At 33.2% G+C, this 14,390-nt stretch overlaps 1 protein-coding gene across 2 annotated transcripts in view; it reads right to left on the bottom strand.

The window, feature by feature from the left end:
- Nucleotides 1-14,390, bottom strand: part of KLHL4 (kelch like family member 4) — a 160,120-nt gene that overhangs the window by 46,988 nt on the left and 98,742 nt on the right. For both annotated transcript variants that reach the window (XM_032757247.2, XM_032757246.2), the window contains exons 2-5: nucleotides 9,298-9,465; nucleotides 8,771-8,907; nucleotides 5,199-5,395; nucleotides 878-1,090 (exon numbers count right to left, since the gene is read on the bottom strand). In XM_032757247.2, the coding sequence (XP_032613138.1) occupies nucleotides 878-1,090; nucleotides 5,199-5,395; nucleotides 8,771-8,907; nucleotides 9,298-9,465 (715 nt within the window). The remainder of the gene's footprint in view (nucleotides 1-877; nucleotides 1,091-5,198; nucleotides 5,396-8,770; nucleotides 8,908-9,297; nucleotides 9,466-14,390) is intronic.

Raw genomic sequence — 14,390 nt, 5'->3', positions numbered from 1 at the left:
AAAAAAAAAAAAAAAGTGGAAAAATCATCAGCAGATTAACAATCTATTTTTCAATATTAACATTTAATTAGTAACTTTGTTATAAAAGTGGATTCATGTTAATATTTACAAAATTATTGATCCACTAAATCTATACAAGGTCTGTTTTTAATTCAGATGATGTTTGAGGCGTGTAGCCACAAATTCAGTAGATATTACATGCATATGTGCAGTATATTCACATGTATTATAAATTTTATTGATTAATTTGCTACAGAGAAAAAACTGTCGTTATCACCAATGGTGAAATTATGTGGTGAGACTGCATTCCAAAATTCAGTATGAGTTGAGTTAACCCTGGATCTTATTCAAAAGTGTTTGTTCTTAGAATCATCTTTGCTATAATCCTTCAATTCGACATATATGGTGAGGATGACTTTATAATTATGCTATAGCGCATCGAAAGTATGATAGCATTCTTTTGATCGTAGCAGATAATATTAATAGATATTATTCAGTACCTGACTCCTTCCTAGACTCTCCTCTGGAAGGCTATTGTACTAATTATTAACATTTTGCCTAGAAGGTGTGCAGGAAAAAAAAAAAGAGTTAGCCTAGTCATTTTCCCAGGTTTTTACAAATATTATGTAGTGAAACTGAAACTAATGAGTATTCTGATGTTTATGGTTTAACAGTAGCTTTTTTTTGGCCATGGTTTTTTCTGTCTTTTATTAATGCCTCTAATTGATGGCTGAATATGTCCTTCTGTGAAACAAATCTTGTACACTCAAATTACCAGGAATCTTCTGAAAAAGTAAAATTAGGGAAATAAGAAACGGATTAGTGCCTAGTGGTAGTTCAGAACTATATTTTAAATTACCTAGGTAATTTTCCATACCTGTGGTGGGAGTAATGGCAGTCTGATGTAAGAAAGCAGCATCCCCAGTTCTCCTTGCCTGTTCTGCACATCATGCCCCACCCACTGCATGAGAGCATGAAAAATGGTCTCTTCATCAGGCACATTAATGTCATCACTGCACAGAAGTTTTGAAATTTCATTAGCTGGAAGCAGGAGGAATTCTTGGTTTTTTATTACCTCAATGAAGTGTTCCTAGAAAAGAAAGGTTATCTACTAAAACTTCACGCTTTAGAAATTTCTTCATGGAATAAGCATATCAAAGCATTTCATGTTCTTAAACTTCAGAAAATGCAAGAGAAACAGATGTACCCACTTATAAAAAATAGGTGCTCCTGCTACCCGTGACATGGATAACAGGGAGCCTTCTGAAGCTGACAGGCCAAATGCTTCCACTGGGAATTATTTATAGAACACACAAAGTTAGCTTTAACTGCTTCACAGCCCACATAGGCAGAGTGTTGGAGCCAAAAGCGGCAGTTTTTCCTCCCAGCTGCTGTACGTGACAACAGCAGCTCATGACTTCAGAGCTGACTGTCTAGTTGGTCTTCAGCCAAAAGCCATGAGAAAAACGCTGAAACTTTTTAAGGTGGTGGCTATCTTGAAAGCCTAGGAGAGTTAACTCTGGCTATGTATGTGAGGCAGAAACAAACTGAATTCCTTGGAGATAAGAAAAAAGAATGATGAAAAACTCTTTCCTCTTATGGAAAAGTATGATCTTCTACTGACCAAGAGAAAGTACTCTATTGCAGTTGGTAACAATCCATGGGTTCAGGACAATCTAAAAAGGATTCCTATAAAGTTTTTTCTTTGGGAAAGAGTGAGGATGTCTTTTAAGTTTATATATTATCCCCGGCTAATATTTTGATATTTTTTTTAGTAGAGTGAAGCTCCGTCTCAAAAAAATAATAATAAATTTATATATTATATCTCAATTCTTCTTTCATTGTGTTGTATTTTGTCAAATATACAATTTCAAACATCTGTGTTTCATTTTTTTAAACCAAAACACCATCATATTTTTTTCTAGTTTATAAATATTACATGTTCTTTCTTTGACAACAGAATGATCATTTTTAACATTTCTCATAGTGAAGATCTCAAGTTTTAAGTGAAATAAAATATATTTCTAAAATGAAGATAAACATACCTACTTGGCAATTTATGTTGCACAATAAACAGATATTCCAGGAACAGTTTAAGCTAGTCTCTGAATAATTGGGGTCTCTAAATAAATCAAATCACCACCTCAGCTTTACTTTTAGTTTAGTCATTGTGGAAGTGAATCAATCAAATAAAAAAGTTATCCAGACAGCAATAATCAATGTTGATATACCCATCAGAAAGCTCTGATGCTGTAAGTTTCAAACTGGCCTATTTAGACAAATAACTCTTTGTGATTAAGACAAACAATTGAAAGAGAACTGCTGTTATTACTGTAGCAGATGTCTCTGGGTGAAGACCCTCCCACTTATACAAATAATGGTGATAGTAGTACAACTATTAATACATTACACTTGAACAGCACTTCACACTTTACTGATTTCTTTCACAAGCATTAAGTCATCACCAGTGTGATCTTGTGGGAAAGTGGAATTAGTCTGATAAGAAAGCAGGTCCTATGAGTTGTCTGATTCCCTATGGAGTAAGTGGCAAAGTCTGGATTCGAGCATAAGCCTCTGATCATGCTTACTGCCTTTTGTTTGATATTGCAACTGCTTTTCGTAAGTGATATGATTTTTGTGAAAGAGTTTAGACAAATATAAAACTATAAAACTTAAGGTTATATGGTACTGATATTGCATATAAACTCTGAAACTGCATTAATATTATGGACACCTCAATATCTCCTCCTTTTTACCCACTCTCCAATTAAAAAACAAAGAGGAAAAACCTAGATTTTCTGATAGAATTTGTTATGACTTCAGGATTGCTTCCTAATGGGAGTATTGAAAATTGCTGGGCAATATAGTAGATTAGTCTAAATAAAGAATAAGTATAATTTTAAAGTATCTATATATTACATTGCAGTATCCAGTACTGTATAGAAATAATTAGTTTCACTTAAAGATTAATTTTAAATTGTTTTATTTTGGAATTATTTTGCTCCTAATTTCAAGGTAAACACTTTATTCTATGCAACTTCCAAGGGAGTCTTCTTTTGAGCCCTGGATTAACTATTCATTTTATAAATATCTACACTTATATTGTTGCAAAATTTACCAAATGACTATCACATATTTGCTAGATACTTCATTGATGCAGACAACCATCTATATGATTTAAATGGTTAATTTTATGTATGAACTTGACTGGGTAACGAACGGGGTATCCAGACATTTGGCCAAATAGCATTCTGAGTGTGTCTGTGAGGGCAGTTCTGGATGAGGCCCATTCACATGAGGGAAGCCAATCTACCTTGTTCAGTCTACCAATGCACATGATTACAATTGAATCCCTAAATTGTTTAATATTATTCTTAGACATTAAAATTATTTGCATTATTAAACTATCAATCCAGTACTGCAAAAACATTATTATAGCAAGACCTTTATATATTTTACTGTATTTACAATAGATACTAACATAACTAAAGAAGCGAGATTAAGAGAGACAACAAAATTACATTTTTATGCACATCCTGCTTCAACCCTCCGTTTTGGTCACATAATAGGAAAAGGAAGACAAGTTCATTTTGAGCAACAAAAATAATTCGAACTTTTTTTCGGAATGTATTTTGCTTGCAAGTGTGTAATACTAAACAGGAAACTGCTAAAACTTAGTTCAAGAATTTAAGTAATTAAATAGGAAGTTTCCGTGTTTATTTTTTGTGGTAGAATAAACCTTTGACCTTCATAACTGCTGTTCCTTTAGATTATATAGTATCTGTATTTAGGACACAGGAACATAAATGGTGTAATTAAATGATATATTTTAAAATGTCAATCCATTATAATATGATTCTCCATATAATGGTATTGTTTTAGGAATATGTTTCAAACTTCAAATTTTGAGCAATGGACCTAGGGTGGGAAGTAGGAGGGAGAAAGATTTGATAAGAAGTTTTTAAACAATTGAAATTTTAGAAATTAAAAAATTACCTTCTGTATAAAACCCCAGAAAAATACTCTTTATATGCATCTCTATTCTAAAAAATGCTACTTTCATTTATGATTTCAGTGTGTGCCTTTCTATTGTTCACTTGTATGCAATTGCTTTTTGTTTTTTAATATTAAATAACTGAAGCAATTTCATTTTTTTGAAATATTTATATTTTGATTGGGCTTCACAAAATGATCCATCTCTTGTGTCCTTCCCTTCTTCAGAGGTTAAAAAAGTTTATTTTTACTCTGCACCAGGGAAGTATTAGTTTCTATTGTAAGGCTTTATTGAATATCCTCTGTCCATTTAATATGCTCTATCTTATCATATGCAACATTTAAATAATTACCACCTATGAACATTTGCATTAGATTTAATTGAATTGAAAGGGATTTTAAGAGAATTGAAGTTTAATAGAATTGAAAGGGATTTTAAGTTAGTTGCATTAATGAATTGAACTGTAAGTTATTTTTAACCAAAGTAAAATTTGTTACTAAGACATAAAGAAGTTTATTCAATAAAATTATCTGGGCTGGGCGCGGTGGCTCATGCCTGTAATCCCAGCACTTCGGGAGGCCGAGGCGGGCGGATCACAAGGTCAGGAGTTCGAAACCAGCCTGGCCAATATGGTGAAACCCCATCTTTACTAAAAATACAAAAATAAGTGGGGCATGGTGGCGGGCGCCTGTAGTCCCAGCTATTCAGGATGCTGAGGCAGGAGAATCACTTAAACCCAGGAGGCGGAGGTTGCAGTGAGCTGAGATCGCGCCACTAATTTTGGTAGTTTTTAAGCTCTGGCAATTATTGACCCATTAATATTAGCATTTTTCCTTACTGAATGACACCTCAGTTTCTTTATAAATCATAATTTGTATAATTTTATGGACTAAAGCTCTAATTGTGCAAAAATATCAGGGAATTAACATTTTCTTAATACTATAAATTCTATTTGAAATACGCAGTTGTACAATTTATTTTTTGGTAGTATTTTTATTTCCTCAAGTTTGGGGATTTAATTAAACATTTGTAATTCAAAAAAGGAAAAGCTTGCTTGAGTGCAACTCAACCAGACAAATGTTTTTGCTGAATATATAATATGTGAAAGTCATCTACAAGTTATATAAGTTTATATTGCTTATTAATTTTATTATAACATTAACATATTTTTACTACAAGTTAAGTTGAAGCAATTGATTTTTACCATAGTGTATTTGTGTGCCACATTGAGAAGTTCTGTACAGCCTTGGGCATCTCCAAATGATCGAATCCCTAAGCAGTTTGAAGGATGGAGCTGCTTTATGAGAAAATTGGAGCAAACATCAATGACCTGAGTCAGCTGCAGAAGACAAGCTGCAGCCAGCAAACTTTCAATGGTATCTTCTTTCAATTGCAGGACTCCTAGATGGTTTGAAAAAGCAAAGAATGATTGTAAGTTCCATAAAGTAAAAATTATGTTAACTAGTTGAAATATTTTTTTATTTTCCTCTCTAGTAGAGCTATGCTTTTCAGCAGATTTGGAGCACATTTTGAGGCTAATATACGCAAGAGAGTCTGTCTGTAAACACTAATAAGATGGCTGAAATTAGCCAGATTAGGTTATCAAAAATGACTGTAGCAAATAAACAGTGAATAACATTATTGTAAAGAACAGCAACTTGTTACTTCTTTATCATCTTAGGCCTGCATTTAAATCTTATATCAATCATTTCACATTGTATATGTACATGAGAATATTACATTGTACACCTTAAACACATACAATTTTGATTTTTAAATCATACCTGTATAAAGTTGAAAAAACTGTTTCATTATGACTCAAAGAACATTATGTCATATTGTATAAGAATCATACAATTGGCCATGCAAGTAACTGTCATTGTGAGGAGGTAAACATCTTAGTAAATAAAAAAAGCATTAAGCTTAATTGTCCATTTATTTTGTAAGAAGAACACTGAACTTTTATGCCTTTTTTTTGTATCTACATTAGCTGGTAAAGATGTATTTGCCCAAAATATTATCTCTAGAATTCATCCCTGGCACTGTCTCAAGAGGAAGAAAATGTTGCCAACAGTCCACAAATGAAGAATTACTTATTTGCTTTGTTATAAAATAATCAGTCTCTTTTTGAAAATATCTGTAATGAATTTTTAAAAACAGAATCAGAAGCAATTTAAGTTAGTCTGTTTATATTTATGTCTGTATTATTTTTAGAACATGTGTTATTGATTAGTCGTTGCAAAAATTATGCGATTTTTATGAGACATTCCTACTTTTTATTGTTTCAGCCAAGTTATAAAGAATGTTTCAAATGGCTGATATGAATTACAAACTATTCCCCTAAAGTTATCCCTTCTAAAATACCTTAATATGGGGCTCATGTAGTTGCATAACCATAAGGAAAAGAGTAATACATATTGTGAGGTCCTCTATACATAGTTCAACCTGTAGAATATATTGTAAAGGGGTCCAGCCCATCAGCAGACTCTCTTGTATTGTTCTTGTTCTGATTTTGAAGGGAGAGCCCTGCCCATATCTCATGAGACCTAGAGAAGTATGAACTATTCTCCAATTCAGATATAAATATTCATCTGCTATAGACATTTAAATTTGGTCTGGTTATTAGGAAGAATATTCATTCAGAGGAATAGTTATAAATGTCTTCGATACAGTAGGAAAGCATTGTATATTACAGTGTACAGTATTCAGTTACAAGAATGCTTAAGAAAGGCTGTTTGGAGCTGGCCCAAGTTTCACTTCATTAAAGAGTAAAAGGATAGTCAAGAGCCAGCTGAATTATCTTACCCTACGAATGCTCATTGGGAACAAAAAGATGTTTTCTAAGGATTAAAATGTATCAGGTAGAAGAAATAAAGTTCTTTCCATTTCACTCCTGATTTTAAAAAGCTTATTGAAATTTTAGAGCATATGGAAATTTAGGGAATATTTTTGTTTAAAGGCTTGTCAGGAGAAAGGTGAAAGTTGAAGGAAGGAATGAAATACTGTGAAATTTCAAAGTAGTTTTGTTAGAACAGTGGTCTTCAAATAGCATGCATACCACTAGAGTTATATAAAACCTATCTGAGACACAGATCAATTTCATGTAAAGAAATTTCAGTACCTCAAGTTCCATACATATCCCTCCTAAAAAATGGTCTGCTCCCAAAACAGTTGTTACCACACAGGTTTTACTTTCCCAGTGTCCTTTCCATAATTTTCTTTTTTCTCATCTCATAAAAGGAAGTCACATTCCTCACCTATCCCAAAGTATACTATGCTACATTATGGGGTTGTGGCATAGGAAAAACTTTGAAATAAAAGCTTCTTCATACATATTTTTATTAGGATCTAAATCATATCATATTCACACTTTCAAAATGTACAATCTGGTGTTTTTTTAGTATATTCAAAAAATTTTGCAACCTGTATCACTATCTAATTCCAGAACGTTTTCACCACTCCCAAAAGGAACTCCATACCTATTAACATTCATTCCCAATTCCCTCCATATTCCTACAACCAATAATCTACCTTCTGCCTCTACAAATTTTTCTATTTCGTACATTTAATGTAAATGGTATAATAAAATAAGCGATCTTTTGTGACAGGCTTCTTTTATCTGGCATAATATTTTCAAAGTTTATCCATGTTGTAGTATCTATTACTACTTCATTCCTTTCTTATTGCCTATTAATATTCTACTGTGTTCATGTACCGTATTTGATTTACCCATTCCTCAGTTTGTAAACATTTGGGTTGTTTCTACTCTTTAGTTATGAATAATGCTTATATGAATATTTGTGTACACACTGTCATGTGGACATGTTTTTAACTCTTGGGTATATAACTACGAATGGAATTGCTAAGTTATAAGGTAACTATTTTGTTTAACTTTTGAGGGACTGTCATATAGATATATTTTTAAATGAATTGTTGGTATCAAATTCTTATAGGATCGAGATTTGTTAGATACATTTAAAATGCAAACTTAATAGTGCTTTATAAAAAGATTAATATTTACAATATTTTGGGGATTATATACTTTACAAATATTTAAAATTAAAACACATTTTAGTCATTAATGGAAAAATGTAAGGAGAGCACATCGTTTTTCAAAATTATTTTACAGACAGTGCAAGCAAAAATGTTTGAAAATGACTGTGTTGGAGAAAGCCAGGAGGTAAGGTTTTAGTCTTAAGAGGAGCCTAAGTATACATAATCAAATAAAAGTATTTTAATACTAAGAGACCCTGAAGATGAAATAATCATTCTGGAATAAAAGTCAAAATACTTTTTAGTCCCCAAATTCATTGTTACCCTTATTTACAGTTTGAATAGATATGAAAATTATTCTGAATGAACAGAATGACTAAATCTCTACTGTAGGATTGGAAGACCCCACTCCCAAATCTACTTTTTACAAACAAGAATGTGCCCACACCATTCCAGAATTGTTCTTGTATGTTTGCGTTAAATAATTGTCTGCTCTCATGGTTAAGGTATTTTCTACATATTATATACCTCTTGTTCTTTTATATTATTGAGTTTATATCCTGACTATGCCTTTTTATTACTTTAGGAAATTTATTTAACTGATCTATTCTTTAGTTTCCTCACCTTTGTAGTTGTAATAGCAGTATTACTACTACTGAAGAATAGTAGTAGTAGTAGTAGTAGTAGTAGTAGCAATAATAACCACTACTACTACTACGACTAATAATAATGTGTGTTATGTAACGTAGGGTCATTACGAGTTAATGTGTATTAAGCACTTACCTGTGTAAGCATACTGCACCAAGGAATTTAGTGCATTTGGATCTACTCCTTCCATCCTGACCTCTTCTTGTTTGGCTTCAAGCACATCATTAGTAAACATTGCAGCAAAATAATCAGACACTGCGCTGAGAACCAACCTGGAAATAGGAAATATTTGTAGGAATTTAAATGAGTCAATGATTTAACTGAAAAGCATGAAATGGATTCAGCAAATTTGTAACACTAGTGAGTCTGTTTTCTCCATAAAATCTTTACAATTCAGTCAAATGTAGTGAAGTTAGAATGGTCAAATACATAAACTGATCTTTTTTAGAGAGTGTGTTTGTGCTGTACTTTCCATCATCAGTCTTTTCAAAGTTTGGCTCTTCTAAATAATACACAGAGAAACGGATCATATAGGCGAATGCTTTTTTAATATAGGAAAATAAATATTTTTACAAATATTCCAATTTATAATCTATGTATTTATTATCTCTTATTTATAATTGCCCTACTCAAAACCATTCTGTATACATAAAAATACTTACCTATGGGCTGGGATGCGGAGGTGTCCTGCAATTAGTAGCACATCACATAGTTGTTTCTCTTTCAAGTAGTTCTCCATTTTACGAAGAGTTTGCTCTGCGTGGTTTGTAACATGGAACTGCTCTTCAGATCTGGTGGCATTCATTTCTTCAGAGTGCTGTGTATCTAATCTGAAAAGGAAGTAAGGATGAGAATATGGTTCATCATATAATTTTGTAAAAAATTTAATTTTTCGCTAATGAGAGTACAAACATGTAGTGGAAATTTAGGCATACCAACTTCTAAAGGAAATATGTTGGATTAAAGTAAAATTAAAATTTGTTTTCTGATCTTAGATATTTTCCTATAATTACTACCTAACCTTTCATTAAAGTGAAGTGTGCTGGTTAGTATTTATATCTGAAATGTATCCAGAACTATGTACAATTCACCAACAGGGCTAGTGATAGTTGTTATATTCACAAACATAAAACCTACATTCTTTGATTTATATGGGTATTATAATTATGTCAATAGGCAGGAAACCCTTAGACCTGAGTCAAAATACTTTAAAAATGTTTGATTATGTCCTGAAGCTTCTCCCTGGAGTACTCATTACACATCAGAAATATTCCTCAAAGAATTTCAAGCCTAAGAGTTTCATAGCATTCTTTACAATATCAATCCCATTAAGAAACTGTACATATTTCCACCATTTATTTCTTAATATTTAGTCAAATGTGATAGCTATTGAATTTACAATAATAAAAGCAATCTACCTGTATTTTCAACATTACACGATGGTGGAATTTAAATCTCAACACAAGTACATACAGGCTTACAATCAGTAGGAGATGAACGATTGATTGATAAGATGAATGTGCTTAAATATTTTGCTTATTACATTTCTTGCATCCAGGCATCATTTTCTAACCACCAGTTAGGATTAGTTTTAGATCTCCTCACTCCCGATTCAGTCCGTGTTTCTTTTAAGACAGTTGGTCCAAGGTGATATTACTTTCTCTGTCCAATTCAAATATATTATTCTTTAAATCTTCAGTCATAATATTGTACTGATAAGAAGGGGTCATGGCATGAATAGCTCAAAAATTGCCTGCTACCTCCCTTCAGATGCACTCTCCTTGACTTGTTCTGGAAAAGAACAATTTCTTGGCACCGTAGACTGAAAAGCATTCAGGTAGCACTTAACTCACATTATCCTAATCTTTTCTCTTTTCTAGTAATGATTCCGTTCACATTAATTGAGTCAAACATTCAATGTCGAATTAGCTTAGCTCCCAAAGAGCTGGGATTACAGGTGTGAGCCACCGTGCCCTGCCATGCTTACTGGATAATTTTATCTGAAGAAATGATGTATCCCTATTTGTGAAATAAGTATTTTAATATATCACATGTGATTATAGTGTAAAATATGCTATTGTAAACCACTAAAATTATTATTTGAATGACAATATTATGCAGTCTTGTGTCACTCAACAACAGAGATACATCTGAGAAATGCATCATTAAGGGATTTGTTATTGGTGCATCATTATAGACTGTACTAACCCAAAGCTACATGACCTAGCCTACCACTTAACTAGGCTATGTGGTTTATGGTATAGCCTATTGCTTTCAGTTTACAAACCTGTACTGCATGTTACTGTACTGGATACAATGTAGGCAACTATAGCACAATAGTAAGTATTTGTTCATCTCTAATATACGAACATAGAAAGAGTACAGTAAAAATATAATATAAAAGATGAAAACTGGAATACCTGCATAGAACACTTACCATGAGATAACCTTTTAAAGACCGAAACTTGCTTTCAGGATAAGTAAGTGAATGGTGAGTTAATGTGAAAGCCTAGCACATTTCTGTACATTACTGTGGAATGTATAAACACTGTACATCTAGGCTGCACTAAATTAATAAACAATACTTTTTCTTTAATAATAAATTAATCTTAGCTTTCTGTAACTTTTTTTACTTTACAACCTTTAATTTTTAAACATTTGACTTTTTAAATAACACTTAACCACACTGTACAGATGTAAAAAACATTTTCTTATATCCTTACTCTAAAAGCTTTTTTCTATTTTTAATTTTTTTAGCTGTTAAACTCTATGCTAATTGTTACACAAACATATGCATTAGCCTAGGCCTATACAAGGTCAAGATCATCAATATCACTCTCTTCTGCCTCCACTTCTTGTCCCAGTGGCAGGTTTCTAGGGGCAATAAGACACGTGGAGCTTTCATCTCTGCCTTCTTCTGGAATGCCTCCTGGAGGACATGCCTGAGGTTGTTTTACAGTTAACTTTTTTTCTTAAGTAGAAGTAATATACTCTAAAATAGTGGTAAAAATAGTATAGTATAGTATAGTATAGTATAGTATAGTATAGTATAGTATAGTACAGTACAGTACAGTATAGTACAGTACAGTATAGTATAGTATAGTATAAGATAGTATAGTATGTACTTAAACCAGTAACATAGTCATTTATTATCATTATAAAGTACTATGTACTGTACATAATTGTATGTGGTGTACTTTTTTATATGACTGATAGTGCAGTAGGTTTGTTTACACCAACATCACTACAAACATGTGAGTAGTGCATTGTGAACAATGGTTGCATTGTCACTAGGTAATAGGAATTTTTCAGCTCCCTTATAATCTTATGGGGCCATCATCATATAAGCGGTTTTTCACTGATCAAAATGTCATGATGCAGTGCATAACTGTACTTGAACCAATTCCATCATATCCCAGAGTATTTGATCTGACCACCATGCTCTACCACCTCCAATCTTAAACACTAGTACAGAAACCAGACACTAAGATGTCAACACTTGAAAAATATATGAACGTTTTTACTTACCAAATACCCTTTTTAATATTTTTGTGGTTATTTCTATAGCCCTTGTAAAATATGTCATACATTAAGGAAATTATCTTAAATCATTTGTGATATTTTCAGATTCATCAACAGTTTTAATAAAAGCAATTTTTTAATTTAAATAGAATTTATATTCTCAGAAGCTTTTTTTCTTTTTTTAAAAGAGACAGAATCTCGCTGTGTTGCCCAGGCTGGAGGGCAATGGCCTTATCTTGGCTCACTGCAACCTCTGTCTCCTGGGTTCGAGCGATTCTCATGCCTCAACCTCCCAAGTAGCTGGGACTGCAGGCGTGCACCACCACACCTGGCTAATCTTTGTATTTTTAGTAAAGACAGGGTTTCACCATGTTGGCCAGGCTGGTCTTGAACTCCTGGTATCAAGACATCCACTAGGCTCAGCCTCCCAAAGTGCTGAAATTACAGGTGTGAGCCACTGCACTCAGCCACAGAGGCTTGTTACCTAATCCTTTTTCATTTACGCTGCTGAAAATTAAAAAGAAAGTGAAGAAATTTCACAAATGCAGTTAAATATGTCTTTCAATTATGTGTTTTATCAGAATGGAATGTTTAAGAAACTCAGCAATGATTTTGATATTTTTCTACTATCATATATATTAATATGTAAATTTAAATAATTATGTTTTGATAATTCTAAATGCAGAAATGTTCAGAAAATAACAAAGAATTATTGTCTATGTCAAATTAAGAAGATAGAAGAAAACTATACATAAAATTTGGAGTCAGTAGAAAAAGTAAGCCATCAGATATTCTTCCTGATACCCAAATACTACCCAATATAGTTAATATTTAGACTCATTGTTTCTGCTGAATGTGTGTGTACGTCCTAACTTTCAATAGAACTTTGCATTTAAACATCTCAGAGGAGATTTATTCATTCCACAGCTACTGATTGATTTCTTAGTGCCTGAACAGAGCTATTTTAGGAAGTAAAGATATAGCAGTACACACAACAAACTCTGATTCTCATGCACGTTGTCTCATGGGAGGGCTTAGAATATAAACAAATAAGTATGTCAGGTAGTGATAAGGTCTATGAAGAGAAACAAGGTGAGGGAAGAGAGTCGAGGCTTTGGGATGGGGAGGCTGGTGGCATTTTATGTAGAGTGGTAATGGAAGGCATCTATGATAAGGTTAATCAGCTGAGAAAACTGAGAAAGCAAGCCATGTAAATATCCTTGATATAGTTTTGATGTTTGTCTCCTCCAAATACCATGTTGAAACGTGATCCCCAGTGGTGGCGGTGGGATCTAGTGGTAGGTGTTTGTGTCATAGAGGTGTATCCCTCATGAATGACATGATGTCCTTGGAGTAATGTGTGAGTTCTCACTCTTCTAGTTTATGTGGGAGCTGGTTGTTTAAAGATACTAGCACCCTTCAAGGACTTCATGTCTAACACACCAAAAGCAATGGCAACAAAAGCCAAAATTGACAAATGGGATCTAATTAAACTAAAGAGCTTCTGCACAGCAAAAGAAACTACCATCAGAGTGAACAGGCAACCTACAGAATGGGAGAAAATTTTTGCAATCTACTCATCTGACAAAGGACTAATATTCAGAATCTACAAAGAACTCAAACAAGTTTACAAGAAAAAAACAAACAACCCCATCAACAAGTGGGCAAAGGATATGAACAGACACTTCTCAAAAGAAGACATTTATGCAGCCAAAAGACACATGAAAAAATGCTCATCATCACTGGCCATCAGAGAAATGCAAATCAAAACCACAATGAGATACCACCTCACACCAGTTACAATGGCGATCCTTAAAAAGTCAGGGAACAACAGGTGCTGGAGAGGATGTGGAGAAATAGGAACACTTTTACACTGTTGGTGGGACTGTAAACTAGTTCAACCATTGTGGAAGTCAGTGTGGTGATTCCTCAGGGATCTAGAACTAGCAATACCATTTGACCCAGCCATCCCATTACTGGGTATATACCCAAAGGATTATAAAATCATGCTGCTATAAAGACACATGCATGCGTATGTTTATTGTGGCACTATTCACAATAGCAAAGACTTGGAACCAAGCCAAATGTCCAACAATGCTAGACTGGATTAAGAAAATGTGGCACATATACACCATGGAATACTATGCAGCCATAAAAATTGATGAGTTCATGTCCTTTGTAGGGACATGGATGAAGCTGGAAACCATCATTCTCAGCAAACTATCGCAAGGAC

This window comes from Hylobates moloch, unplaced genomic scaffold (genome assembly GCF_009828535.3).
Source record: "Hylobates moloch isolate HMO894 unplaced genomic scaffold, HMol_V3 SCAFFOLD_7, whole genome shotgun sequence".
Classification (NCBI taxonomy): Eukaryota; Metazoa; Chordata; class Mammalia; order Primates; family Hylobatidae; genus Hylobates; species Hylobates moloch.
This window is presented reverse-complemented; position numbering and strand designations above follow the sequence as displayed.